This window comes from Sinocyclocheilus rhinocerous, unplaced genomic scaffold, assembly GCF_001515625.1.
Source record: "Sinocyclocheilus rhinocerous isolate Xijiao unplaced genomic scaffold, SAMN03320098_v1.1 scaffold286, whole genome shotgun sequence".
NCBI lineage: Eukaryota > Metazoa > Chordata > Actinopteri > Cypriniformes > Cyprinidae > Sinocyclocheilus > Sinocyclocheilus rhinocerous.
The window spans coordinates 211,419-225,368 of NW_015632405.1; the positions used below are offsets into that span (position 1 = coordinate 211,419).

Sequence of the window (13,950 nt, forward strand, 5' to 3'; positions counted from 1 at the left end):
TATGCTGTGCACTGAACGCTCTCTCCTCCGCATCATGAGTAGACACGCCCCTTACTGCTGATTGGCTACAAGTTTGTTTTGCTAGTCGGCCCAAATCAGTTTTCTAAAGCGTTTTTGAAAAATCGCTTACCCCACCTTTAAATAGCAAGATTGTGTAAGCAATAGACATCAAGACAATTCTGTATTCATATAATGGATATTTGTAGACTGTTTAAGTGTTGCAATACACTAACTCTACCATTTGTTAATAATAGTTGTTTAAAAACAGATATATGTAAGTTTCTTTAGTTTTGTACTTCGGCTCTGCAATGCGAGAACATTTATTTTAGTTTTCTACTTATTTAATTTATTTTCTTAACCAATAACTTAGATTAAATGTAGAATATATATATATATATATATAGAGAGAGAGAGAGAGAGAGAGAGAATAACTGAAACCACAAAATATGCAACAAAGCAAGTGAAAAAAAAAAAGCAGAAGAAAAGGAAGTCGGAGTGGAGTTTAAATTTCAGGCGGTTGCCGTCTTTGTGTGTGTTGTGAAAGCTTACAGAGCACTGGAACGAACATAGAGTGTGTTTTAGCTGGCAGGCATATTCCCGCATGTAAATAATTCAAATGATTATCAAATTCAAGCTGAGATCAAACCTTAGCTTTTGCCTATGCATAATTTCAAAAGTAAACCCGCTGTATTCAATTCCTTTGATAAATACTACATCAACTTTCATTTCACACTGCAAAAGAAAAAAAAAAAGGACAGATAATTTTGTCCTAAGAGAAGCTGTCTTTTGGGTGTTTTTGTAAATTTTGTCAGCATGTAGTTAAGAATGTATTTACTTATATGTACGAAAATTGCATGATTTCCCCATCCTAAATCTATAAGCAGCCTCTCTGACAAATCAGTGTTATTCTAGCGAAGTCAGACCGCATTGCAGAGCTGCATTATTGATAGTGTTCATGGAGAACAGAGGAGAGTTTGATTAGGGATGAGAAACACTGGAAGATGGCCAGGCAGTGTAGTTAAATCAAAGATATAATTCAAAGACATCATTTCAAAGACCGCCAACGTTATGCAAATGAAAATGTGCAGCCCCTTCCAACAATAACAGATATGGAAGCCAAACTGTGTTTTCCGTGGAAAAGAGCTTCACTTCAGGATTCAAGTCACTTCAATTTATTTGATGGGTGAATGTCAGTCAAAAGGGGCGTTCACACTGACAACAATTAAATCGCTTGAGGTCGAATTGTATCAGGCGGGGGATCACTGTGTGCACTCCCATTGGTAGTTGCAGCCTCGCATCGCTGCTCATTTGCATGAAGTCAACTCAACTTTGTTGCATCGCCAAAGGTCGCTTTTGCTCATGACGGCAGAAACAGAGACACTATAAGTAGGAGGATATACTTTTAGATAAATGGATAAAATAAATTGCAATTCTAACTATGGCTGTTGTAGGAATGAAAGTCCCAGCTTAGAGCTTAAGGATCCAGTTGCCTTTTTGGTAGTAGCATTGTGCAGAATATTACTAACTGTTTTTTCTTTTCTTTTTTTTTCCTCCGCCATTTTTAGTATGATTTAAGCCAAATTTGTGATAGATGTCATGGCTGATTTGAAATATGTTTTTAAAGCATAATCTTGACAGAGAGGCTTGGAGATTCTGGCCCTTCCCCATTTGAGTAGACAGTAGGTTGAGTAGACTACTTGATGACTCATTGAAACAGTGACTTCAGGTTGTTTTATTCTGCCATTAAGTTTAGCTAATTTGTAACAGAAATGAAGTTCTAAACATATTAACTCTTTTATAGATGAGGTTTGCTCAGATGCATCTTTCTGAACCATTTTCAAGATGTAAAACCTACAGTTGAGACATGGACGTGTTGAGTAGTGAAGAGCAGAGAGCAGTGACTGTTTAACAGGAATACCCCCTCTAGCTGCTGGCTTTCTATAAAACTCTGGCAAGACGCTTTGATGCCCAAAGGTCAGCGATTGCTAATAAGGAGTCAATGGGATACAGCGTTTGCTTTGTCGCCCCTCTCTCACTTTCTCTCCCTCTCTCTCTGACCAGTGACCTCGGAGCAGTGTTAGGGTATTGTCTTTGAAATCCAGGGCTCCTTGGCTTATACACATTTCTTATTAGTTCTTTTGAACACAGGTAACATATGGCAGGTTGTGTTTAAAAGATTGCCTGCTCTGACCTTTCCTAGCATGCTAATTAGGCCCCTGAGCAGCGTTGGGCCCTCGTGAGTGCAGCTCAGGGAAACGTGACTGAGCAGGGCCTTATCAGGTAGCCTGTGCCAGCCGACGAGAGTGGTGTGGACTTTCAGAATTAACATTTTCACTTCATGTGCTTCTAATAATCACTAACCTCACCCGGCCCACCAACCATCAACCCCCCCTCACTTTCTCTTTTCTCTCTTTTGCCCGCCTGGACTTTCCACAGGAAATGAAGGTGCCCAAAATTACTTTGACCCCTCGTCGGCAGCGGAGGGTGACCCAAGGCGGTGCAGGATGTCTGGGGTCGGAGGCAGAGATGAGCTGGAATTAAGTATGCCATTTTTTCTCATAATAGGCTGTCTCAGTTCATTAAAGCGGGGTGAGCGGGATCACTCGTAGCCAGTCAGAGCGCTGGGCGGGCCGGTCTATGTAAATACTTTTACCAGTGGGTCACGAGATAGGGTGGTGCTGTGACTGTCATTGCTGAAGGTCACCTATCATTGGTCAGTTCCATTTCCGATCCCTATGCTTCCCTTAACTTCCTTTAAATGATGGGGGTTCCTTCCAATACCACTACGTGCACCTCGGCGCGTCTATTAAAAGTGCGCTCTGGGGAGCAAAGTAATATGCATGTTATAATGAAACATGGCTATTAACAGAAAAGCCATTCTGACTGTATCTGTTGGACATCACCATCCTGTAATATTCCACAATCCTCACAAACCTACAAACCTTTGATAATGACACTCCAGAGGTGGGGACACCTTCAAATGATATTTTGCATAAATTTCATTGCTGTCGAACGACTTACATTGGACTTACTCGCGTGTTATTATTAGCTCTGAGCTATAATCATTTAATGTAAATGAAGGTCAGGAATTAGTGTCAGTTGTTGGAAATTAATGTCGTATGTTCCTTTATGTTTGGTTTGGACTTTGCAATCCATGTGAAATCAGCCAGTGAGAGGTGTTTGAGAGCACAGCAATAAAATGTACCATATGCCAGCTGTAATATTAATCAAGTCTGATTTGTCTTCCCAGAATTTATGAATGAAGATGAGAGAAACCTTTATGAGAAACTTTCTGAAATGTTTCAAGAAGAAGACGCCTCCACTGTCATATATTTACCAGGTAATGGTTATTGAACTTTTGGAAAGAAAAAACACAATTGCTTTAATATTGGAATTGTTTCTCCTAGACATGAACAGGATCAAACAAAGTATTTGCCTACATCTTCTGCTTAGCCTTTTATCTTTAGAAAACAACCCCAGCAGTCTCACAACTCTCTCTTCTAGAGTTTCAAGAGAGATTTGAACAATGTTTCAAATTGTGCTTAGAAAAGTCCACTATGAGATCAAACATTTCTCATTAAATTCTTCCAAGAACAAATTATTTTTATGTTATACATGTTCATTTATTTTCCGTCATTTGTGTCTGTTTCTCTTATTAGGAATTTTAGGAGAAACCTCTGAAACAAAGTTTATTCTTAAATGAAACATACCTGAGAAGTCATATTAACTTTGAAGGAGCTTCCACTGAGCAGTAGAAGTTTCCACAGGGCTGAACCTGCATCAGGTTCTGCATCAAGCCCTGTTCTGTGAAGACACGATGTGAATGTTTTTGAAACAAATTCCGTCAGCCTGGTTTATAAAAATAATGAATCTCTGCTTTTTACCTTCATTATCAGATGCTTGTGATTTTTTTTTATGTAAGATGTTTTTACCAAGCAGGTGAGATATTAGCCCACCGATCTGAAGCTTCAGTGCAAAGAGTGTAATTCCCCAACAAAACATTGAGCTCTCAGGTAGGCATGGAGCTCAACTTCCTGTGTGAGAGCCATTGTTGTGCGTGACTCCAGCGTTTGTCCCATTAGCAGAGGGTCGGATTAAGACTCTCTCCCAAGTAGAGTGTTGGGCTTATGCTTCTTTTGTCTTGGTGTAAAATACTCTCGGTGAATCGGTTGAGGAACCGCACAGCAGGTGTAATTAGTTTGCCAGACTGTCATTGGGTTTAGGCCTCACGGTACACGCGAATACGGTGTTAGCTGTCTAACACTCAACTGGATTGTTGTGGATTTAGCTGGAGTATTTAGATTAGCCTCTTCACTATTGTCTTAGAATGCTCATAAAATCCTTCAAAGAAACAGAAGGAAAGAGGATTCAGGATTAACACACACACAGTAGAAGGAGGAGGATGATCACGGGTAGCATCCATCCATGAGGCTTTAACACTGTCACAATAGACTTGAAACAATTGCCTGCAAGCTTTCTTCACCGCCACCTCTTAGTGTAGGCCATAGTCTGGTAATTCTCTAAATATCTCCACACCTCTAACACTTCATGGGCTTGGAGCATCATTATCAGAATGGACACAGTCCAGTATGCTGCGTGTAAAACTCTGAGGGAACCAATTGGCTGATTCAGATGATGTTCCAAAACCTAGCTGCCTTGCTGTCTGTACATAGGCTGCTACCTTCCATGGCAGCTTCACTGCGGTCATATTAGCAAAAAAGGCCAATTATTATAAAGGCCCAGTTGAATGTTAGCAAGTTGCTAAGCTAGCAATGCAACACTCTAAGCATAATAATATACAACAGACAAATATTGGATTCTATAAAAGTCCATTTTTATTCAGACTCACTTGTACTCTTCTTATCGATACTTTTTTGCATTGAATAAAATTTATTTACAGCCGGCATCTTGTTTCTTCTGCCATCTTTGATGAATGCTTTCACCGAGCCTGTCACAAAGCATTATGGGATTGCCTTATGTGTGAAGGATACATGAGGTGCAGCCTTAGAATTGGGCCAAAAGAAGGTTTCTACCATTTGGAACAGCCTTTAAATCATCAGAGTGCCTATGATACCTTAAAATGCTGTCTAGGTAGGTAGCTCAATAGGTTTTTGAAACAGACTTGATATGTATCTTTGCACTTTGGCCTGTCTTGATCCAGGTGTTTCCCCATTGGTGTATTGTGCTGCACTGTGAAACAAGCGCGCAATCACATTAAGGGCTTCATTAGCACTACTTTGTTTGATTAACTCGTTGGTTTAATTAAATCGTACTTCTGTGTAATTTGGTTCAGATGAGGAATGTGTCTAAACCTCAGAGAGTTTAACATCACTATCACTGACTTTTCAGATTTGTGTTTGTTGTGTATGTTTGTATTCGATTTATAATCATAGTGCATGTGTATTGTAGGTATGGTGACATCTGAGCATGCTGAGTATGTTGAACCAGCAGCTGAGAATGGATGGAGGGATCGACGGAGGGCTGCGCTGTTGGAGAGGAGAGCGGAGGTCATTCCTCAGTACGTGGAGCAGCTCGAAGAGTGTGTTCAGAGAGACATGATCCCAGTGAGCAGACTCACATTAGAACAGGTCAGTTAAATATAAGCCCATAAATCTCTGATGGCCAGAATTATCATTGCTGTGAAGTCATCGTAATCACGGCCTGAATTACATCCAGTCTACACTCTGTCATCAAATGGCAAGATAAATGCATTTTTTTTCCTTTTTAAATCAACAAAGAGGTGTACGCTAAAAAGTTAAAATGTTGCTTACAACAGGACGTTTGTAGTTTTGATCTAGTCATGTCACACCCTCAGTTGCTGTTGTGTAGGCGCATTCCTCTCTCTGATTTTCTTGTAGTTTAATGAAACTAGTTTGTGTTCTTGTTGCCCACTCTAGACAGGGTTTGTGCAGAACATGCTGTTCTTTCAGCAATCTTAGTCTTTATGCTTTTACTTGTTTTATTTTGTGGGTTTACCATTTATATTGATAAAGGGAGGGAATGGGACATGACACAGCAATCAAACTACTGTATCTGCATGAGCAGTGCAAATTAAGATGTTATGAACATTTGGACTGACTGCTAAGACCATAGTAGGGGAGAGCGGGGCACGATGTAACACTTTTTGACTTTCCCAGTTTGTGTAAATCCATATGGGGTTCAGATTATAATTTTTTTATCCACAACAATTTTACACTTGTCTAGTACAAATACGTCGCTTTGTTTCATAATTACAGTGTATGTATTTTTCTTTATTTACCCTAAAAAAATGTGAAATGTGAAAAAGAAAGTGAAATGTGACAACATGCCCCGTAGGTGGGGTGCATTGTAACATCTGTGGGGCACGTTGTAACATGACCATATGACAGCTTAAAATATTAGGTGCGTTCGACTTCATGCCGCGCCGTGCAAACCGATCGGCGGCTGACTTGAAGCAGTGCAAAGTACCGCGATATCGTTTCGAGAGCAGCCGGCTGACTCAGCTGGCGCAGCTTTTTCAGAGCGACTGCAGGAGCGCTGATGACGACACAGCTGTTTCACGATTGGCCAAATTCACCACATGGCAACAATGACGTGTGTTTCTAACATCTTCAAATCCAATACTTGATCTACTGAACAAAATATACAAAACAAACTAAAATATGTTGTCAATAAAATAAAATTATTAACTTTTTCAAATGAAATAATGGCGTTTTTTTAAGAATTAAAAATAATCTGATTTTGGAGATTGACAATGAACACATTGCAACCATGGTTGGGATGGCCCACATAAATGAGCAAAACTGCTTTACATTTCTTGAAATAATAACTTATGAACATTAAACATTGACTGTCAGTCTTTATTCACCTGTTCCTTGTGGTTTCTCATTGAAATTCATTAATAGTGTAAATTACATTGCTAATGTCATAGAATAACACATTGTAACACAATGTTACAACGTGCCCCATCTGCACAACTGGAATGTAAAACCAGTTGGTGTCTTCTGCTAGTTAGCGAAGCATTAAAAAAATCTAAACTGATAAATAACAGATTGGAGATTAAAATAATAGCAGATTTGCCTCATTTTAAATAAATACTAAAAACTGAGATGAAAAATTTACTTAATCCAGAAATTTACTTTTACTATGGTAAAATAAATGTTCAGCGATATCTTCAAAGATTTAGAATTTTGGCACACTTTTTTTCTCTATATAGTGTTGATATGGCAACTAGTAAATACCATATATTTTGTTATGCTAGCATGTGTGGAAATATTCAAACCACGTGTGTTACAGCTAACCCCGCGTTACTTTGTGCCCTGTGCTCCCCTAATGCCCAATTATTTGTGCAATGCAGAAAACATGGTCAGAATTGCAGAATCCAGTCATAAAAATGGAATGTACTGTATAATGCAGAATATCATGGGATTGGACAATTTTTTTGAAAAATAAATCAAAAATAGCTCTGTACTCTTAATCAAATTGCAATATGGACTAGTGTCTGTGAATAGTAAACCACAACAAGACATAAAAATATAGTTTACATATTTTTTGTGTCACTGTGTGAATGAATGGCACAGTTTCGTAGTATTACCCAAACTGAAGCACAAGTGATGATCATAGTGTTTTCAGTGTCTGTCATATGACGACATGAACACCTGGGGCCAGTTGCATAAACTTAGCCACCATGTTAAGACTGTGTCTTAAGAACTAGTTTGACCAACTATCAGTTTGCAAGGGGTAATCAGTCTTACTTTTCCAGTACAAATAAGACCAGTCTACCTTTCCATAACTGAATTAAAAAAGTTATGACCAGCTTTGAAGAAAAACAATTTGGTGACTAACTTTTTAAGACTAGTCTAAACAGTTTATGCAACCGGCCCCTGAACTTAATCTCCAGAGCTGCTCTGAGAGGTCATTTCACCAGCTTTTCACCATTTAATTTGAGAAAACTGTTGTTATATCATACACATTGAAACTTCAAAACAACCCTTCAAAATAAAGTTTGGTTTAACTTGCATACATTATGACAGAAATACATTATTATTGTACAACAGACAAAACTATACTGTCTGTAGAGGCAGCATCCTGACTAAAATAGAACCTTGTAACTGAACTGATTTGGATTTGGTTTCTAACAGTTTTACTTTACATTAGCATGTTGCTATATTTACAATCATCATTTTTTTTTTTCACTTCATCCACTATCTTTGCTGAATTTGTTTTTCACTGAGCTTTGTCTTTAAGGACAACAGACATGTGTCCATGCCTTAAAATGCTCTCTCTGTAGGCTCACACAAAGTGAAGTTTTTTGTGTAATTTTATTTTGCATTCAGTGTGTTACACAGCTTTTTGGTTATTGGAATATAACTCATGGGTGCTGTATATCTTTTTTTATTTTAGTAGAAGATTTCTTTGTATATGTCTATGTATATGGCCCAGATTTATTGTTTATGGTGAAAACCCCTTGTGAATGTATGTCATCGGTAATGTAATGGACTATAAGTTCATGTTATTTATGTCTTGTTTGTCAATTTTGCTTTGTATTTGCAACCAAAACAGAAAAATCTGGGATGTTTCAGGTCATATTCTAGATGCTTCACTTTCTATGCAATTCTATATTGTCGTGGCCTAATGGTTAGAGAGTCGGACTCGTAACCCAAAGGTTGTGAGTTCGAGTCTCAGGTCCGGCAGGGATTGTAGGTGTGGGGAGTGAATGTACAGCGCTCTCTCCCACCTTCAATACCACGACTGAGGTGCCCTTGAGCAAGGCACCGAACCCCCAACTGCTCCCCGGGCGCCTCAGCATAAATGGCTGCCCACTGCTCCGGGTGTGTGTTCACGGTGTGTGTGTGTTCACTGCTGTGTGTGTGCACTTAGGATGGGTTAAATGCAGAGCACTAATTCCTAGTATGGGTAACCATACTTGGCCACATGTCACGTCACTTTCACTTTCACTTTCACTATATACAGAGGAAATGTCAAAAAACACAAAACTACACTGAACAAGATCAGAATTAGCCAGCATATTTAAGCTGTAATCAGTCTTGGCAACTTGTTATGACTAAAATGCGAATGAAGAGTTGCACATTAAATAGAGAATCCGAAGTTGAAGTGAGAAATGAACGCATAAGGAGCGGATGGGATGTAATGGTTGTTTGAGTCATGGCGTGTGTTGAATAATCACTCTTGGTTTGTGTGCGACTGCAGAAGAGAGCTCTCCAACTGTTCGGAAAACACAACATTATCCCTACCACACTCCACAAGCATTTCACAATAATGTGTGTTTAAACAGCACAGGATGTACCGCTGTCAGTCAGCGAGTATAAAGCCTCTTAAACGTGCTGACTGAATTCTGCGGTGTGTGTCGGTAGGGTTTGCCTGCAGATTGTATTAACACATCTCTTTAGATGTTCTGAATTCAAGTTAGCCACATGTAGTGGCAGAATGCAGTCTGCTGGTCCTAAACAAGAACATGGATTTTCCTTTTTGGCAGGAAGAGCGTTCAGAGCGAGGGAAGACGGAGGAAAAGGTGTGGGCGAGGAAGCAGAGAGTAATGTCGCTCTTACGGGGAAATTCAAAGGTACTGATGTGTGTCCAGAAAAAGGAAAGATTACTGTAGGTATGTCAAATGAGATTTCCTGAGGTACAGGAGCTGCTGCTGAGACCTTCTGCTGTCTTTGCCTATCAATCACACTGTACTATCACTCAAACACACAGTCACAGGCTAATATGGACAATTCTATGGAGTTCTATAGAACTGTAACACATAAATGCATATACAATTGTATATATAATTATAATATAAACACACACACACACACATATATATCCATTCTTCACCACAAATGCTTATGCAATCATTCAAATTTTCTTCAGTCTTAGGTGTGTTTGCATTGTTTTTATGAAATAACCTATTATCATACTAATATTACTATTTCCAGATGACCAAAGCACACTGCATGAAGTACTGTATCCCACAATGCAATGGACTTGAGTTGACCTTCTACTTTAAGTGTGATGATTTTATTATAACTAAAATTGGCTACATTTGTTTCTTGACTTATATTTAACTACTGTTACTGTTTTGTAGTGTGTACTGTTTTGCACTCTTTTCAAAGAGTAGTGTTTAGTAAGCTAAAAGATATTCATTTCCGAACAGAAAATGTTCAATAATTTGTGCAGATGACAGAAAGCAAGACACACAATGAGTGTCATAACAACAGCAAAGCATATTATTTTTGCATGTCTTTGCAAGCAGTGCTAGGAAGTTAAATGTTTGGTTTTACTCTACATTGTCATTGTGTAGCATGCTCTGGTTTAATACTGATATCATTTTAAATTTTGTTTTCTTCATAATATTGGAGACATTTTTTTTAATGAAGTATGCTCTCTCAGGGACTTGTTTATTAAGATTTTACCAGAAAAGGTTATTGTATTTTAATTTAAAAAAATAAAAAAATAAATCTTGTAAAATCTTTGTTTTTTTCTTTTTTTACTTGGCTTTTATTTTGGGTTTATGTACCCCTTGCATTATTGCAACTCAGTTGTTGCCATGAAGATAGCCTTAGATGCTGATATGGCAATAAAAATAAATAACTAAACTAAACTCTTCATATTGGTTATATATGACATTTACTGTATATGTATAACATTTGATTTATTATTTGCTTCTGCAGATTAGGCACATAGATGAAGAAGAAGCCGTTCTGCAGGACAGACTCTATGCTGGGTTCCAGCGGTGCGTGAATTTCTCTACATCCAATCTGATGTGAAATAATCATTAATCTGTGTTTCCAAAGCCATTTACATTTTGCTGACATTTGTGAGGAGATGTAATATACTCCACATTGTATTGTCTCTACCAGTGCATTCTGGGTAAGTTGCCAAAGGCGAGGAAATCTGTCCGTGTCATTGGACGCAAAGTAGCATCAATTTCATCCTGTTCACTTCAGTCTGCAGCCCTTTCTCTCTCGTGCTCTCTGTTTCAGAGTGGCAGGCCTGCAGGCTCGGCTGTCTTTAAGTTTTTAATAATTGTGCAGCACCACACAGACTGATCTAATGAAATCAGGGCTGTTAGTTGGACACTGGTGCAGAGGTTTGTTAGATGACCCTCTCTATGTCCTCTCATATCAACACTGGATGGTTGTTACTCAGATGAGACGTCTGTATAGGATCAGGCCCACACCACCCACATTTACTGAAAGAATACTGTGACGTCTGTTTTTTAGCAGATTTCCAAAACTGTTTCTTTGGCTACGTTCACACTGTCGATTTTTGGGATTGACAACTGCATTTTCTTTACAGGTGTGAGTCTCGAAATGTCCCGTTCACACAGCAGCTTACAGTTGTGTTTAGAACACTGTCTGTATAAACGTGCAACGGGCGTCAAGCCCGTATTCCTTACCAGTAACCATAGCGACAGTGACCAAAGTAAAATCAAAGATGGCGACGTGCATAAAACTGAGTCTTATCACTTTCTGACACGGCAAGAGTCCAAACGAGCCGCAAGTTCATCCATCAAATCTCCATTAACCGACAGCAGCCTTTAAATTTGGGTGGAGAGCGGAGTATTTGAGCTGTCGGGAGAGGCTCCGGTGGAAATTTGCACATAATATACCTGTACATACAACTGTCTATTGTTATATACCTGTACATACAATTGTCGATTTGTATATTTTTTATTTCTTATTTTACTTGTTCTATTTTTTATTTATTTTTATTTTTTATTATCTGTGTTTTTTTGTTCTGTCACTGTCATTCTGTTACACTGTGGAAGCTTCTGTCACGAAAACAAATTCCTCGTATGTGTAAACATACCTGGCAATAAAGCTCATTCTGATTCTGATTCTGATTCTGATTCTGAAAACTGACGGGATCTAACAATTTCAGGTGACAGACAAGCAGCTAATTTCTCCGTCATTGTAAGTTACCGAAAACACACATGAAAACACATAACACACGGTAAACACGCGTTTGTGCGGCTTTCTCTCGCACTGTATGACATGACAGACAACTAGTTGTCCAGTCCTGTTCCGTTTCACACAGCGCGTGTGTTCCGAGAATGTGGTTGTGAGTCCTGAAAATTTACAGGTGTGAGTTCGGTTAGAGAATGCGGTCGTCACACCCGTAAATAACCGAACTGTGTGTGAACGTAACCGTATTAAGGACTCAAATACTGGACTGACAACCGTATTCTGCTGCTGTGTGAACGTGGCCTTTGTTCAAGATAGAAACTTTCAGTGGCAGTATTGCAGAATATCATTTTATCTGGTGTGGTGTTAATGTCTGATATTATTTTAAAGTTTTTTTTTTCTTTCAATTTAAGCTAAATGCTTACTCTTCTATTGACATCCTCTATTAGAAAGAGGCTTATTTCTAATAGAGGATATGTATTTATTTATTTAAAGATACTCATTTAGATAAGCTAATTAAATATGTATCCATGTATATCGTCAGGGCGGAGAATCGCTTGCTGAATTCTCTGCGTCAACGCCAGGCTGAGGTCGTCAACCAATATGGTGAAATTATTGAAGAGACCAAAAACTCAGAGCCACTGGGCATTGAATCTGACCTCCACTGGCAGGTACACTCTCTCTCTCTTTCTTTCTGTCTCTCTTTCTTACAGTGAACATCTCTCTGCCTTTATGCAAAAATCAGAAAACCCCAAATGTGGACTGTCATAATTCATATAATTTTAATAGATTACGTAAGTGAAGGTTCAAGGCAATACTAATTGTGGAGCAATTGCCAACTAGTAACAACTACTGTAGCAAATATTGCACTGCACTGTACTTGAGTTTATCAAGAACATTATTTTTCCTTTCAAAATGTATCACTTTTTCCTATAACATAGCATAAAGATTATAAATTAAATATATAGGCCTACTGATGTACACTATTACTAATGATACAAACCGCAAGAAACACTTGCCTTGTTTGAACCATGTGGTCGTAAAAGACTTTGATGTCACTCCCATGAAGTAAATAGGATTTAAGAAAGATCAAACCATTATTTTAAAGGCAGAAATGTCACAACATAAAAAGATTGAACTGCAAGTACAAATTCTGCATTTTAGTGAAGCCCTGGTATTTTCATTTCAAATTTAGGTAGAATTTGATTATGTTTGAACCCATTAAAATGTAATGATGATGAATAGGAACATGCAGATTGGCTGATATTATAAAGAAAGAATAAAAGGTAGAAATAAAATCAATGTTTTAAATGTTGTTTTGCATTTTAGACTAAATAGAGCTGAATCAAATATCGTGATTAGGTTAATGAAATCAGTCATGGGGGCACACATATTACACGTTTCATGAGAATAAGCAAGGAATTAAAGGGTATGAGAAGAGGAAGCCACACCTAAAGCTTCTGACTTGACCAAAACTAAAGGAAGATGACAGTAGCCAATGCAGCTTGTTCAGTTGCGTGTGAGATGTTGTTGCGAGGTTTTGCATTGTAATGACCTCTGTAAGAGGGCCTCAACAGTAGCGGCAGCAGCCTTGATTTGCAGACAGAGCATCAGCTTTGAGGGAGGCAGTAAACGCAGTGAGATTGAAGTATAATTCCTCAGCCTGGCATCCGTGCCCCCTCAGGTGTCACTGTTCCATTATCTCTCAAATTGCTGTGTTTCAGAGAGATAAAGATATTTTATGGCTTGCTGACTTGAAACAACCCGCACAGCCAGAAAAGCAATGGCCGACCTGCCACGCATAGTAAATTCATTGGTAAATGACAAAATCTTTGTTTATATGACATTTCCAAAATTACAGTGGCAGATGAATCTCAAATATAAAATGTCACATTTGGCATGCAAAACTATGAAAATATATTTCTGTACAAAATTCATGGAGGCATTTAATTTAGAACGTGTTTAATAACTAAGCCTGCCTGCATCGGTAATCCTGCCTTCAGGACTCAAAAAGATTGTCATATTTATTCACTAGCTCCCCCCCCCCCCCCCCCCC

The 13,950-nt window shown here is 38.6% G+C and overlaps 1 protein-coding gene across 1 annotated transcript in view; it reads left to right on the forward strand.

The window, feature by feature from the left end:
* Positions 1-9,488: 9,488 nt before the first annotated feature.
* The window catches only part of ofcc1 (orofacial cleft 1 candidate 1), a 78,369-nt gene continuing 73,907 nt past the window's right edge, over positions 9,489-13,950 (forward strand). The window contains exons 1-3 of the mRNA XM_016555138.1: positions 9,489-9,562; positions 10,659-10,720; positions 12,439-12,565. Of these exons, the coding sequence (XP_016410624.1) occupies positions 9,536-9,562; positions 10,659-10,720; positions 12,439-12,565 (216 nt within the window). The 5' untranslated portion in view covers positions 9,489-9,535. The remainder of the gene's footprint in view (positions 9,563-10,658; positions 10,721-12,438; positions 12,566-13,950) is intronic.